Source organism: Cervus canadensis, chromosome 5 (genome assembly GCF_019320065.1).
Source record: "Cervus canadensis isolate Bull #8, Minnesota chromosome 5, ASM1932006v1, whole genome shotgun sequence".
Lineage (NCBI taxonomy): Eukaryota > Metazoa > Chordata > Mammalia > Artiodactyla > Cervidae > Cervus > Cervus canadensis.
In genome coordinates this window covers 74,806,066-74,821,884 of record NC_057390.1, presented here as the reverse complement: position 1 = coordinate 74,821,884, position 15,819 = coordinate 74,806,066, and the positions used below count along the sequence as shown (strand labels likewise).

The 15,819-nt window shown below is 35.9% G+C and overlaps 1 protein-coding gene across 3 annotated transcripts in view; it reads right to left on the bottom strand.

Annotated features, from left to right (window-relative positions):
• Positions 1–15,819, bottom strand: part of WDR35 (WD repeat domain 35) — a 51,698-nt gene that overhangs the window by 12,890 nt on the left and 22,989 nt on the right. For all 3 annotated transcript variants that reach the window (XM_043469307.1, XM_043469305.1, XM_043469306.1), the window contains 6 exons: positions 10,731–10,875; positions 7,689–7,758; positions 6,591–6,644; positions 4,581–4,690; positions 3,867–4,077; positions 760–840 (listed from right to left, as the gene is read on the bottom strand). In XM_043469307.1, coding sequence (XP_043325242.1) covers positions 760–840; positions 3,867–4,077; positions 4,581–4,690; positions 6,591–6,644; positions 7,689–7,758; positions 10,731–10,875 — 671 coding nt within the window. The remainder of the gene's footprint in view (positions 1–759; positions 841–3,866; positions 4,078–4,580; positions 4,691–6,590; positions 6,645–7,688; positions 7,759–10,730; positions 10,876–15,819) is intronic.

Sequence of the window (15,819 nt, the reverse complement as noted above, 5' to 3'; positions counted from 1 at the left end):
GTGTGATCATCAAATACAGAAAAGACTGGATCACAATAAAAGAATTGCAATTTACATGATCAAACTTTAGCTTGATATTTATTTTAATATGAAAACATGTTATAAAATGGAACATTTCTGGAAATTTAAAATCTACTCTCCCAATTCCAAAAAACATACATAATACATAGGAAAATAAACACTTTGGGAAAATGAAAGTAAACTTGCAATATATTCTCAGAGTAAAAAATTCTCAAAGAATGTTCAATGAAGGTCAAAGTAGAAGTTCAAAAATTATCTGGAATTTAGAAACAAGATTACTTTATAAACCTGAAAATAAAAATGGAAGGAAGGTGGACCTCCAAACAAAAAGTTACTCAAATATTCTAGAACAAGAAAAAGACTAAAGAAAATTATCAAATATTTCTTCAGCATTCTCTGTTATTAACATAAAATAATGACAACTAACTACCCTTTTTGAGCTCTTGGTCCTAGCACTCCACTAACTTGCTTTCTACTCATTATCTTACAAAGTAACAATCCTGTAAGAAAGGTACTATTACTACCCACATTTTATAGAGATAAAAACAAGCTCATAAACAGGAAAGGAAAATGAAACTTTAAAAGAGGAAGGATGCTGTCTAAAGGTTGTGTGACGGACAGAGGAGAGCTGGAACTCTGTAACCCACACTCCTAACCAGTACCCCATACTGCCCAGGACAAAAACAAATTCCAGTCAAGCCAACAACAGAAAGGTAATTGTTTCTTAATAAGAATTACCTTTAATATCTCATCCAAGAGAACAGATTTAATTTCTAAATCCTCAAAGTTACATATATATCCAGAAGTCTGAATGGGTTCCTTTAAAGACAAAAACAAATGTTATGTTTAAAAGTACAAAATTTTCCTTCTTTGACTTATCATAATTTTAAATTTTATTATCAAAATTCTCAAAACAAAAAAAGTAGAGAGAATGTCATTAACATTCACATACCTATCATCTAAATATTAACAGTTTGGAGATACACTTTAGTCAATTTTTTGGCTAAAGCATTTTAAAGTAAAGTAAATCTAAAGACATCATGACATTTCACTCCTATTTCAGTACGTATCTCTAAAACATAAGGATGTTCTCTTACATAGCCACATGATGATGATCACACTTCACATAATCAGTATTAATTCCCTAATGGGATCCAGCATCAGCTTCTGAATTAATCCAAAGATGGTTTATACAGTTTGATAATTCTCATTCATTCTATGTAACAGTAGATTTAATTCTTAATGAAATCTGTATCTAAGTGTGTGTGTATATATATATATATATATATTTATATATATGTATGTTGTATATATGTATTGATTAAAATTATATGAGAAAACTTTATAAAATCCCTACACTACCTCAAAAAATCATATTACATAAAGGCAAATAGTATGCTTTTATGAACAGAAAGAATCAGAACAAAATTTAACTCACAAAAAAGTACACGTGGTAAAATATTTCCTATAAATTATAGGAGCCTCTTCGAGGCTTTCTTTTGGTACTGCATGTAAACCAACTATACCTGTATAAAAAGGTTCATCACTAGAAAATTTTTTATTTCTAGCTAGATAATTCAACAAAGCAAGACAGACAAAAGATAAAGTCATAAAAGATGACCTGTGGATAAAAAATAATACCAAAAACAAAGAGGAAATGAGAAATAGAAAGGTAAGGTGAGTGATCAGACAGGATCAAGATGGCATAGGAAGACCCTCTGTCCCTTTAGGACAGAATACGATGTCCTAAAGGAGTTCAAGTAAGTCCAGTTTTGAAAAGTTATGTCCTCATGTGCTAGAGGCATGGCAAGCAGGGTAACTGACCAAACAGGGACCACAGCCAGACAGTGTTCTCATCTGAATGAAAACAACAGCTTGGCATGGTTTATAAAGAAATTCAGTCAGTGGTTAAGTTTTTAAGAAATTCACCTACCTCTAAATCTAACAGAAAACTGAAGTACTTGCCAAGCCAGACAACAAACTCCAAAAATAAACAAAAGGTTGTTCTTTTGAAATTACTTAAGAAACACTCTCTACCAAGCAAAGATTTGCCCTGGTCCTGGACTCCCCATGTGTGCTGCACACACATTACAAACAGCCAGGCACAATCCTCTCACTTCTCCAGGCACCTGATTTCAAAATCAGTGTGAGTAGAGCCAACAACGGATAATGGACCCTAACATTCAAAAAGTATTTCACTTCCATCCTCAAGTTTATCCCATGATTACCTGCCAAATTTTCACACTTGGTTCTTTGGAAAGGTCAAGTTTTCTTTAAACCTTTGAAAGAAAGCTGTGCTTATACAGTTAAAGGCAACATCCTGAATGCCCTTCCTTTGAGCCACTGGTGGTGGGAGCTACTCAGCTGTGTCCGAGTCTTCATGAGCCTGCCTGGCTCTTCTGTCCTTGGAATTCTCCAGGCAAGAATACTGGAGTGGGTTGCCATTCCCTTCTCCAGGGATCTTCTGCACTCAGGGACTGAACCTGGGTCTCCTGCACTGCAGGCAATTCTTTACCGTCTGAGCCACCAGGGAAGCCCTTTGAGCGATGACTCAGGGTCTTAAAATACAAAGATCCACAAGACACCTGGCTTCCCTGGTGGCTCAGACGGTAAAGCATCTGCCTGCAATGTGGAAGACTCAGGTTCGATCCCTGGGTTGCGAAGATCCCCTGGAGAAGGAAACGGCAACCCACTCCAGTACTCTTGCCTGGAAAATCCCATGGACAAAGGAGGCTGGTAGGCTACAGTCCATGGGGTTGCAAAAAGTCGGTCATGACCGAGTGACTTCATCAGACACCTAAAAGCTTTAACAAAGCCTTTGAGAGCAATTTACATCAGGTCACTGGCCAACCCAAAGGTCCTTAGTATATAATTTAGGATATTAAAACTGAAAATAGTTTGAGATATTAAAAGGGCAAATAGTTTACCACTAAATAAATTATTACAGAAGAACTTTAGTAGCTCAGGGGCCCCAGCATGTAATTTTTTCCCAAGAAGGAAACTACAGGTCCAAACAAACATTAGTTACTGCCATAAAGCACGTTATCAAGTCACCTCTTATTATTTCCTCTAGTGGAGTACAATAGGAGTATTGAAAATTCCAAATTGAAAATCCACAGGTAATTCAAAAATTGTTTAAAAGATTTATCTTCTTAATTATGTTTTGATTAGGCTACCACTCAAATTTTGAATTCCCAAACACAATAGCTAAGAGTTACAGAGCAGACTGACAGGAAAGTTCAACATCTAAAAATCAGTTGATGTGAGTCACAAGTAGAAAATAGAAAATATAACTTTAAAAATCAAGTGAGAAAGGAGCATTCTGACACACCAGAGAGAGTAGATTATTAGTCATAGTCCACAAGATTATCAGGATGAGAAAGAACATGGATTACTGGCTGATAAAGTTCATGTAAATATAAATGAGACAAAGGTAAGCACAGACAGGCAAAATAAAATGAAAGGCCAAGGGAATTTCAAAACCACTTTTTGGTTAGGTTGCCTTAAGCAACTTTGGTAAATAAGACTACAGATTCTCTTTTTTTAAAACTTTGACAAGGGAAGAAATAAAGACTCTACAGTTAGTGACCATGGTTCCATCTTTTAAACAGAACAGATGAATGCTTAGAAAGTACCTTTCAGTGAAAGTAGAGAATATTTAAAAGATAAATATTAACCCCACTTAAGACCAAATATTTTTGAGTTCCACAGAAATGTTCCTATTTATTTTCAGAATTCATGCAGCCAACACCAACAAATTTCTTAAAGAAACAAAGGAGAAATGGCCAGGTTTTGGTTTTTGGCTCATTATTTATGTACCATTAATGTTCATTTCTTGGTTTTACCTCAGGATCCAAGTTTCTGAAAACATACATTCTTGTCTTCTCCATGACTGCAAACAAATCAGGATTATCTTTGGCCCATTTCATATCCCAGACATCTCTTCGCTCCAATTTTAACAACTCGCCAATGACTTGCTGTCCTGTGCTGTCTGTCACTCGAGCATCCAAGTCAAAGAAGGTTAGAACTCCTAAGATGTCGATGACAGCGAGGCGGCTACAAGTAATGAAATTGGAGGAGGGGAAGAAACAGTACTCTAGCATTCATGAATATAATTACCTATCACCATTCTTCAAAATAAGTTCATCAGGACCCAGGAAGAAGGTAGAAATGGCTTTAAATAATTAACTTTAAGCAAACATTTATAAATTTGATAGAAGACATGGGGTGCTTTCCATTTTGCTTCCTTGAGAGAAAAAAGTATCCAAGGGACTAAAGCAACTGGTATGCAAATAACCTAAAATATTACAGTAGAATTTCTATATTTTGCCCAATTAAAGAAAAACATCTTGGCCCAATTAGAGAAAAACATCTATATATATATGTGTGTGTGTGTGTGTGTATATTCCTAATAAATATAATATTTAAATACAAATATAGTATAGTAAAACTACACTGAACTATACAAGTTGAAAACAAACACACATCTTTGCATTTGTTACATAAATACAACAATCCCAGTGGATAACAGTCTACCTGTGGAAAGTTTTCAGACTTACCTAGAGTTGCAATTCAAGGATAATTGGTAGGCTTGACAATTAAGGGAGTATTTTTGAATCAAACCAACGTTAGGAAGACTGTATCTCTGAAAGGTGCCAGATTCACGACTCTACAGAAAATATTTTTGATTACTAAAGCCTATTTACCATAATAACATTAAATTACAACTACAGGTCTCTCTATATGTTCATACATTTGCTCCAAATCCAAAGTGGTAGTGTCACAGTGAATTCTCAATTCTGATACTCATAATGTTCTGAGTACATATTTGCCTCCTAACTTAATTAAAACCTTTTTTAAGTGGCTGGAGATGATCTAATTTTTTTCATGCAACATCCAAGGAAAAAAAGTCAGAAACCTTTCTAGAAAACTAGAAACCTAATTCTTTTTAATACACAAAGTCTTATATCACATGGAAGACATATCTAGGGTTATTTACAATTGTCTAGGTTAATATTCACGGTACAATGAAAGCTAACATATATAGCACCTACTGAAGTAAATTTCATATACATGAAAAATAAATATAAGACCACCATAGGCATACAGTTGTCACTGAAAGTCTATGTTGTCATCCTGCAGCCATCTACATGATACCAGTTTGTGGCAAAGGGCGAAGATCAGAAAGCAGTGGTACAGTGAGTACTTTTTCAATGTGTTTAAACACAGAACAGAAGGTAAGTTTCCATGCAACTCTTTGCAAGCCTTAAGGCTGACAAATCAACAGAGCAACAGACAGCGAAATCCTGCTGTGCCTGGGGCCATGGCAATGGGAAAAAACAGGAGGCTACCCTCAGCCCACCATTCCCTCTCCCATTCTACCAGGGGCAGCTCTCTCCTCTAAGCATGCTTCTGCAGAGGGCCTGTCAGGAAGACTGGGGAGGACAAGGGACTGGTAACGAGGGCGGATATTTTTTTAATGTACAAAAGACAGGTACAGGCTTTAAAAGATTTAATATACTGAAGTATGCAATCAGATTTTGTTTTTGAAAAAGTAGGTCCTATGACTTTGAGTTTGAAAACATCATGGTTTTAAAAGCTGTTTCTATTTCAACAGTGGAAAGTTTTCAATGCAGAAGGCATCTTTACCACTAAAATTTTTGCTAGTATTAAAACTGTCTGAGTACTTCTTATAGGGAGATTCTCTCATTTAGGAATTAAGTCCATTTTTATGATTGATCTAACTTGCATTTTCTTTTTATTTTTTCCTGCAAATGTCAGAACACAACTAATACAACCGAAAAACGTGCTGTGTAACAAAGAATATAAAAAGAAAAGACTCTCCACAGAGCTGACTGTAAGACAAACTGCTTAAAACATACACCAAATTCATTTGGTGAGAAAAATGAATACTATGTTCTTAAGATTTTCCCCCCATAAACTTAGCTAATGTCTGAAGAATGTAACTAGAACTGGAAATATACACACTCAAGGATCTATTTACATAATTCAAATTTAATGACTCTACCAGCTTTACTATATTCAGCATTTATTTCTAAAATCACTATTTTCAAATATCAGAGCTCAAGAAGAGACACTATAACATTGATACACTGATTTTATTTGAAAAATTCAGCAAAAATTTGCCACGGACTTCTTTATTTTCTTGGCTAGCAAACACACTACCTCTTCAGTCTAAGTCTTACGAAAACAGCTGAGCCAAAGCACTTTCTCCAGTATAAAACAAAGCAGGCTGCATAGAGAGGAAACTTTCCAAGACCTACTGCCACTGTCCAATCTATTCCACACTGGCCAATCTTTACAGGGCTCATTCAACCCAGTGACAGACTCTCCCCACCTGGCCATGAGTCTACTACTTTCACAGTTATTTTTTGCAAATGATTAACAATTTATGAGGCAACCTTTAAAACTTTATTTCTTTTGTTGGACCTAGTAAAACTTGAGATGCCCATAAGATGAGATTCAAATCCAAAACATATTCCTTTGCCCTATTTTCACCATGTAAAAGATTACTGTTCACAGAATAAGTTTTTTTTTTAACCACTTACCACAATCAAGGTCTTATCAGATGCAGTTATGGCACAAATCGGATCCCTTGTGCCCTAAAATAAATCAATGTTACTCTTTATCGAACATTTATTGAATGACTGATCTGGTATAAGGTGGTATGCAATTCACTAAGCAGTATACTTCAGCTATATATTTATTAACTTAACCACTATTTACTTACTGAGCACCTACTATGTGACAGACATTGAAGTGCTGGGGATTCTCGGATATAATCTTTGCCCTCAGGGATTACTCAAAAGTCTAGTGGGGAAGACAGTGGACCCAGCGCCTCACAACAGTACAGTGTGATCAAAGTAGAGGTAAACACAAGAGTTACAAGAATGCAGAGGGAGGAGCCTGAACTTACACCGAAATGGGAAGAGGGGCAAACCCGTGAGCTTGGTTGTAAAAGATGAACATTTAGCAAGAGGGCCAGATATGCCAAAATAAAGAAGGGGTAAATGGTATGGCACTGTTACAACCTGGGTGGATCTTTAAAAAGAAAAAAAAAGAAAAAGCCATTCTCAAAAGGGGACATGCTATATGATTCTCTTCGTAAGACATTCTCAGAGTGACAAAATTATAGAGATGGAAACAGATTAGTGATTGCCAGGGGACAGGGATAGGGGTGGAGAGTGAGTATAAAAATGAAGAAGTTGCATGAGGCAAGTTCCTTTACGGTGATAAAGTTACATAAAACTACATGTAAAAACTAGTGAAAACCGAATAAGGAATTGAGTTGTCGTCTAGTTCACAGAATCATTACCACAGAATCATTGTCAGTTTCCTGATTTTGATATTACACTACCATTACATAAGATGTCACCATGTGGGAAGCTGGGTAAAGCGGTTTTACGTGCTATTTTTGCAACTTCCTATGAGCCTAAGATTGTGTCAAAATTAAAAAAAAATTTTAAATCAAAAGAAGAAAACATAGCAGATCTAGAACAAGTTGAATCAGAATAGAAATTTTTAAAAGAATTACTAGAATAATATGCTATTCACTGGAAACAAATTTTTTCATGTCTCAAAATAAAATTACAGTATTTCCAAATCTATGGATATTAACATATGCTGGCACTAATAAAATCACCTACTTGAATGGCTTTACTATAATCAAGCACACCATCCAATGATCCAGAAGGAGTATCATCAACATGATAAATTCTGGAAAAAAAAATTCAAATTTCAATGACAGTGTAAGTAAGGTTTATACTATTTCATGATCTCTAGAACAATTAAAGGACTGGATGACACCAATGAATACTGTTATTTAATATTAATGTCCTGATTATTTTAAAGAGTTCTTGACACAGCTCAGCCTTATAAAGGCAGAAACTACCTACCACATGTTTACTAGGTATGCAAGTGCCATGTTCCTGAAAGCTGGGCCAAAACTATATCTGGACATTGAATCACAGATTTCCAATGAATTTCAATAAGCCACTAAAGATATTTCCCCTTACTCTCCCAATGAACATTGGGAGGAACAACTTCTAAAGCACCAAGTGTCTCTGTTGTTTCTCCATAATTTCCTTTCTATTGATATGCTTAATAAAAGTAAAACTTAAGTGTATTTGGGAAGCTCTAGTTAATGGGATTTTTGTTCTGAAGTAAAGAACCTTCCGCTAAGCTTCCTGTGATATAAAGAGGCACTACTTCAGGTGTACTGTCTCTCAGATACCTTTACTGTAACACTTATTCACACCACAATATCGCTGCGAGTTGACTTGCTTTTCCCACTAGGCGGTGATTTTCCTAGAGGCAAAGACTACATCTCTAGTGCCTGCCACACACTGTCAGGCACTCTATAATGTCTGCTGAAAAAAACATTAAAATGAATGGAGGAACAGAGAAGACTCATCACTGAGTAGCTCTGAGGCCCTGTGCAAGTTATTTTTCTGAGCCTCAATTTGTTTATCTGTAAAAGAAGGCTAACAATTCGCCCTTTGCAGGACTTTTGAGAAGCGTAAATTAAATAATGTTTGTAAAGCACACATGTACAGAGCTTTTGAGACATTGTAGCTGTAATATAATCATAGGAAATTAAGCCATTTTCTACTTTTAAAATATCATTAAATTTTATCATTGTTAAATTGAAGTCACATTTGTATTTTCATCAATATAAGGAGATCGAATGTTAAATAAATACAGGTGACAGAACTGTATGAAACATAGAAAGGTATACCAATTTAGAGATAACCATATTTCTACTTAATACATTTCCATTAAGTACATACAGTTAATAATTCTACTTAGTTTTCACAAAGTAGAAGTCAAATATTAGAATAGGAGGTCTCTCAAGAGATCACCTGACCCAAATCCCTTTATTAAAACAAGTAGGGTGCTACGAGAAAGGCCAATCTTGAGTCAAGGGGCTCAGAGCTAGATAAAGCTGGCAGTATGTCCCACCTCTGCTTATCAGCTGGGCACCTCTGTGTCTGTTTCCTGTGAAACAGGAGTAATGTGAGCACTGACAAGATGCACCAGTATCTGGCACGCAAGAAGTAACAAGAAGTACTCAGTCAGTGCTGGCTCTTATCACCATCGCCGGCTGTATTTTACAGATGACGAAACTGAAGTTCAGAGACAACTGGCCCAAAGTCATTAAAACCAGCAATTATATTCCAGACAGAAATATAAGGAAATGATGCCTTCTTTATTTAAACAAAAACCGGAATCACTTTAGCTCGTTCACAGGGGACACTCACTCCGTGGAGAGGCTAGACTTTTCTTCCCCAACCTTGTCCTAAGATCTACCTTCTCCCCACAAACTCCAGGTCTCTTGTTATTACTGCTATGACTGCCACATGCTCTCCTCAAAGAGGCCAGAAGTTATTTGCACTGAATCTTTCAGGAGTAACAAGAAGACAACATAGACTCTCTTCTAACTGTTTTGTTCTTTTTTTCTGCTTCCACATGAATTCATATATCCAAAATACTTTTACTGGGGTTATATCGCCTACCTTAGTACACAAGTGAGGCATAAAAGGAAGGGAAGACTGCATTAAGACCTCAAATATGCTTGAAGGGAAACGATTTGAAAAAGGCAACCTGAGATTTCTGAAAAGCCTGCTTGCTGCCCACAACCACCAACACAGGCCTGTGCCCTCATTAAGAATAATCAGGTTAAAATGACTCAACCAAATGCTTTGCTTAAAGGCTCAGGATAACAACAAAAGAGCAAGAAACATGGAATATCACTAACAGAGACAACATAACTTACAAAACACAGTAAGTGCACTGCAATACTTACTACAAAGAATCCCTCCATCAGGGCTCCTAATTTCTCCATGTAGTAGAGTCATCTTTACCCCCACTTATAAGAAATAGTTCCAACCCCCAAGCCCCTGGAATCCAAGGCAAGAGAAAGAAGGTGAGGGACCAGTTCTGCCCACCTACAGACTTTCTCCATATCTATGTCTAAGGACCTGCCTCTCCTGTGATGATTATGACAACAGAATCACCCCACTTTCGTAGAAAAACCTCTACCACTAACCCACAGGAATGAAGTTTTGGTTAGACATTTCGATTTCAATTGAATAATCACATTTCAGTGTAGCATTACAACTGTAACATGGTGAGAGCAGATGAGTGAGAATGGCCATTCCTTATAAAAACAGAGGCTTCCGGTCTTTATCTCTAAAGGCTTTTTTTATTATACCACATGCTACTTCTCTTTAAACACACAGGGCTTCCCTGGTGGTCTGTGGTTAAGAATACACCTGCCAGTGCAGGGGACACTGGTTTGATCCCTGTTCCAGAAAGATCCCACATACCACGGGGCAACTAAGCCCGTGAGCCACAACTCCTGAGTCCGCACATCCTAGAGCCTGTGCTCCACAACGAGAGAAGCCACTGCAATGAGAAACCCACGCACTGCAATTAGAGAGTAGCCCCTGTTTGCCGCAAATAGAGAAAGCCCAAGTATAGCAACAAAGACCCAGTACAGCCAAATGTAAAACTAATTTTAAAAATTTAAACACACAAATCCGAAAGATATTCAAATTAATGGAAAAATATTATTTCTAATAATCAAAAGTATTTACGGTTCTCAAGCATGACAATTTATAAATAGCTATGTCTGATTTAAATGTGATATGGTTGAGCCACTAAAAAATGTGCATTAAAAGATATACCTTTCTCTCCCTTCTTTTCGAGGCCGGGTGATCTGATTAATTTCCAATGCTGTAAGCTTCTTTGCCACACGATATTGCCAGATATAAAATGCTTCTTTCGAAGCTGCTATCACATGGGTTTTGGTCATTGTAACAAATAATGGCACTATTAAAAAGAACAGAAAGACAATTTGGTCACAATTAGAATCACAAAAGGTTTGTGCCACAAAAGACTTCAGTGATCATGAGTCTAACCCCTTATTTTACAGATGGAATATTCCAAACACAGTCTAAGAAATCAGAAGAATCAAAAGCCTGTAGGACCATACAAAAACATCAACTCAAAAGGGATCAAAGACCTAACTACAAAACTCTTAGAAGAAAACTTATGTGTAAATTTTTGTGACATTGGATTAGGCAATGATTTCTTAAATATGATACCAAAAATGCAAGCAATAAAAGAAAAAAAGGAGATAAACCAGAGTTCATCAAAATTAAAACATTTGTGCTCCAAAGGACACCATCTAAAAAGTGAAAGACAATCCACAAAAGAAAATATTGGAAAATCAAATATATGATAGGGAATTAGATAGAATGTCCAAATAACACTTATAACAATAATAATATCCCAATAAATTGGATAATTTATTATTATCCAATTAAAAATTGAGCAAAACATCTGAATAGACATTTCTCCAATGAAGATATACAAATGGCCACTGAGCAAATGAAAAGAGGCTCAACATCATTAGCCATGAGGCAAATGCAAATCAAAATCACAATAATACTTCACATCTACTAGCATGGCTAGAATCAAGATGTCAGACAATAATGAGTATTTGCAAAAATGTGAAGAAAAGGTAGGAATGTAAAATGGTGCATCCACTTTGAGAAACTGCTCGGTAGTTCTTCAGAATGGTAAATATAGAATTATCATATGCCCTAGCAATTCCACTCCTAGGTATATACCCATCATTAATTTAGAAAAAGATATTCTTCAAAGTTCCTTCTCACTAAGAATATATTATCTTAAAAATCTTTTCATCTGTTCCATTTCCTAGTGAATAATTAAATTTCCACTGTGTACCCTTTGATGAAATAGACAGTGTCATCAAATCCATCGTAAACAGATACAGAAACAGAGAATTAAAGATATAAAATAACTTGCCCAAGGTTATTCAGGCAAAAATAAACAATATAAAACTAAATACATACATTCACACAAAACACAGAAAAACAAAAAACTCATAAAAGATCATTTTAGTACCTAATTTCTAAATTCACAGTTAAAATGGTACAAAATACATTTTTCAATTCACAAACGCTGTACAAAGTAATCATTAATAAAGTCAGGATAATGGGAAAGTGTTAATAACAGCTACCATTTATGGAGTTCTTATGCTGTGTATTATGTTTGGTCACTCAGTTGTGTCCAACTCTTTGTGACCCCATGGACTGCAGCCCGCCAGGCTCCTCTGTACATCAGGGATTCTCCAGGCAAGAATACTGGAGAGAGTTTCCATGCCCTTCTCTAAGGGATCAAACCCATGTCTCCCACATTGCAGGCAGATTCTTCACTGTCTGCGCCACCAGGGAGTTCTTGCCACAGTCCAAATAAAGGACATTTAAGGCAGTAAGAGAATAGGAACTGAACAAAAAATTAGAAACTAGACTGATGGTATGGTGTTAATTGAATAAACAAGTTGAGATTCAAATGCAATAATTTTTATATGCTAAATACCTCAGTAAGTTGAATTATATTAAAAAAAATTTTTTTTCATTACAATTGTCATTTCTCTATTCAAAATGTGTACCAACTGCTACCAAACTCTAGAGGGAGCAAGAAGCCTTCCTATAAAGAACAGCTGGTTGGAAGGCGGTCCTGAGGATGGTGGCAGAGCCCCAATTCAGGGGGAGCCCTGAGTGAGACGAAGGAGCAGACCAGGCCCAGGTTTTGCTCAGCTTTCGCTGATCCCGTCTGCACTAAATCATAAGATATCTGCTAAATATTCAGTAAATTCTACCATGGATACTCTGACACAAATAACTATTATGTCTTTAGTGTGATATGAAGTTCACAAACCTTAACTGCTTTCTAATAAAATACAGTGTTTCCTAAGCATATAAAAGCATTTTTAACCAGTGCTTAGCTACAATTAAAAACTATAGTCATGTTTCCTTTTTTTGATACAGCCTAAATAATCGCAAGTTTATTATTAGCTGAATTCAAAATTTAAATGTTAGTGGTTCACACAAGTCAAAATTTGGATTCAAATCACAGGCACTTGCTATAAGTTTGTGTACATGGTCAGTCGCTCAGTCATGTCTGACTCTGCGGCCCCATGGAGGCCTTAGATAAATTACTTATTCCAGCTGAACCTCGGTCTGTTTACTGTAAATTGAAGGTAAGAATATTACCAACCTTATAGAGCTACTTGAAGGATTAAGAGATAAATATAAGCATAGTATAGTGTCTGGCATAGAATACATAATTAATAATAGTAATTTTAAATGCCAGTATTTACTGAATTTTTAAAAATTATGTCAGGTATGTTATGTAATTACATTAGTATATAATTAATGTATCACATATATAATTCATACTTACCCTGTAAGGTGGGCACTATCATTATCCCCACTTAGCAGATGAAGAAACTGAAGGATGGAATGGTTAAATAACTCGCTGAAGTCACACGACTAGAAAAACAGTAGAAGCTAGGACACGAACACAGCCAATATGCTTCCAGAGTCTGTGTTCTTAACCACTATGGCAGCAGACTGCTTCTCCTTAAGGGTTAATAACTGTTCGATGTTGTTGCTATTATTTTTGCTTTTTATAATAAAACTATATAAATTCACTAGTCAATACAACAAAAAAACAAAAATATATATGAAATGTGTTCTTTTGAATCATTATGGCAGTAATTTTGGCAAATTCATATGCATAGATAATCCTATCTACATAAATTATGCTAGATCTTTATTTATTATCTATCTCATCCAGGTGGTTTAGTTCTTAAGTTTCCTGCAACTAAGCCTCTAGGAAAAAGTTAGAAGACCATAGATAGAATATTTTAGGAAAAAAACACAGCCAGGATAAAAGCAGTCCATGTCCTTCTCAACTATTCAGTATCTGGAAAAAAAAAAATTTGAAATCTCTGTAAAGATTACTAGAAAAAAATGTTAAAGAAAGTAATTCCGCTTCCATTAATTGAAATTTGTAACCCTAATAGGTAGTAGTTACTAGCCAAGCAACGATGTAAAATAAAACAATCTAGGAATTCACATATAAGTAAAACCTGCTTGTAACATTATATTTTAATGCCGAGACCTGAAATAAATGTCTGCATCGTTATGTTCCCCCACTTTCCTACCTATTCATTGCTCAGCCTTTTAAAGAGCTGGCAAAGTGAACCTGCACTGAACGACTCATCGTTACCTCTCGCTGGCACATACAGGAGACTAGTGCATGAGCTGCAGGCCAAGATTAGAAAGCTCTTATGTGCTCTCCCCACTACGGCTGCAGCACAGGCAACTGGTACTTTTCAGGCACTTTTCATGCCTTCATTCCTCTGAAAATGCTGTTTCTTCTTCTTTACATGTCACTCGAAGAAATATCCATCCTTCAGAACTCAGCTCAAATGAAAGCTTCTCTCAGTAGAGAAGGTGTCCCTAATGTCCTTATGCACAGATATCCACTCAGCCAGCACCTTGCACAGTATCAAGGACGCAGCAGGGGAGAAAGAGCCACTGCTCAATAGATGAACTATATTTTAACTCTCTGTTTAGACATCCCACAGGAAATGTGAGAATTAACTTCTCATCACTCCTCGTACCCAGTACAGTACCTGAGACAGTATATGCTCATTGGCCGTTTGCTAAATAAATAGATTCTCTTTTAAATACTTTTATACATTCAATAAACATTTGTTACTGGGCAAGCACAGTTGGTAGGCAGGATACAGAAATGAAACAATGTAGACAGATCTTTAGGAAGCTCAAAATCTTGTAGGGAAAAGAGACAAGAAAATCAATAATCACAGTGCAGACTAAGTACTTTAGACAGAAGCACACAGAAGGAATTGAGGGCTCAAAAGAAGAGGTCCCCCAAATGGTATCTGGCTCTTATATGTACAGTACAACAGAACTAAACTTTATATAATATATAATAATATACAACGTTCTTCTTCAAAGTTTCTACAGAGGCTTTCAGGAAGAATAGATGACAAAAATTATACTTCCTAGGACAATATCAGTTAAAAACTTTTTTTTGCTTCAGCCTCCAGTCCTCAGGAAAATTTGGCATAAAAACTTTAAAAAGGAATTTTACAGGATATGTATGAAACAAAAATGTTGAGTCTTTGGCTGGGTTTACTGCAGACCAGTGAAAGAACTGCTTGTTAAAATTTCAGCCAGCAAGACCACAAGATAAAAAAGTGTCAAGACTCAAAAATACGAATAATCATGCCCTCAAGCATTTGCCATTTTTTGAAGGTAAAGGATTTACATCTGGCTTTATTAAAACACAGACTGCCTGTGATTAAAATTACTTTGAAGCTAACCCTATCATCCTTATGATTCTATATTAAAACTTTTAATATTAAAAAGAAAAAAACATATAATCTGAAGATTGACATAATTTATCTTTTACATTTAAGACTCATATTTTTAATAAATAGAAGATATTCATGTGGTAGGAGTCTGCAACAATTTTAAGCTAAAGAATACTAATATTTACAAAGAATATTACCATTAATGTACATATATAAATATAGAGAAACATACAAACAAACCTAACAGTGAACGTAAGAAGTTGAAAGGTTTCAATGCTTAAAAATGAGCTACCAAGACCCTAAACATAGAGTATAAAATCTTTGAGACCAGCTAAGTATTTTTCACTGGTGGCTCAGTAAGTAAAGAATCCGCTTGCAATGCAGGAGACCCCAGTTCAATCCCTGGATCAGGAAGGTCTTCTGGAGAAGGAAATGACAACCCACTCCAGTATTCTTGCCTGGAAAATTCCATGGACAGAGAAGCCGGTGGGCTACAGTCCATGGGGTCACAAGAGTTGGACATGACTTAGCAACAAAACCACCAACTATTTTTTACA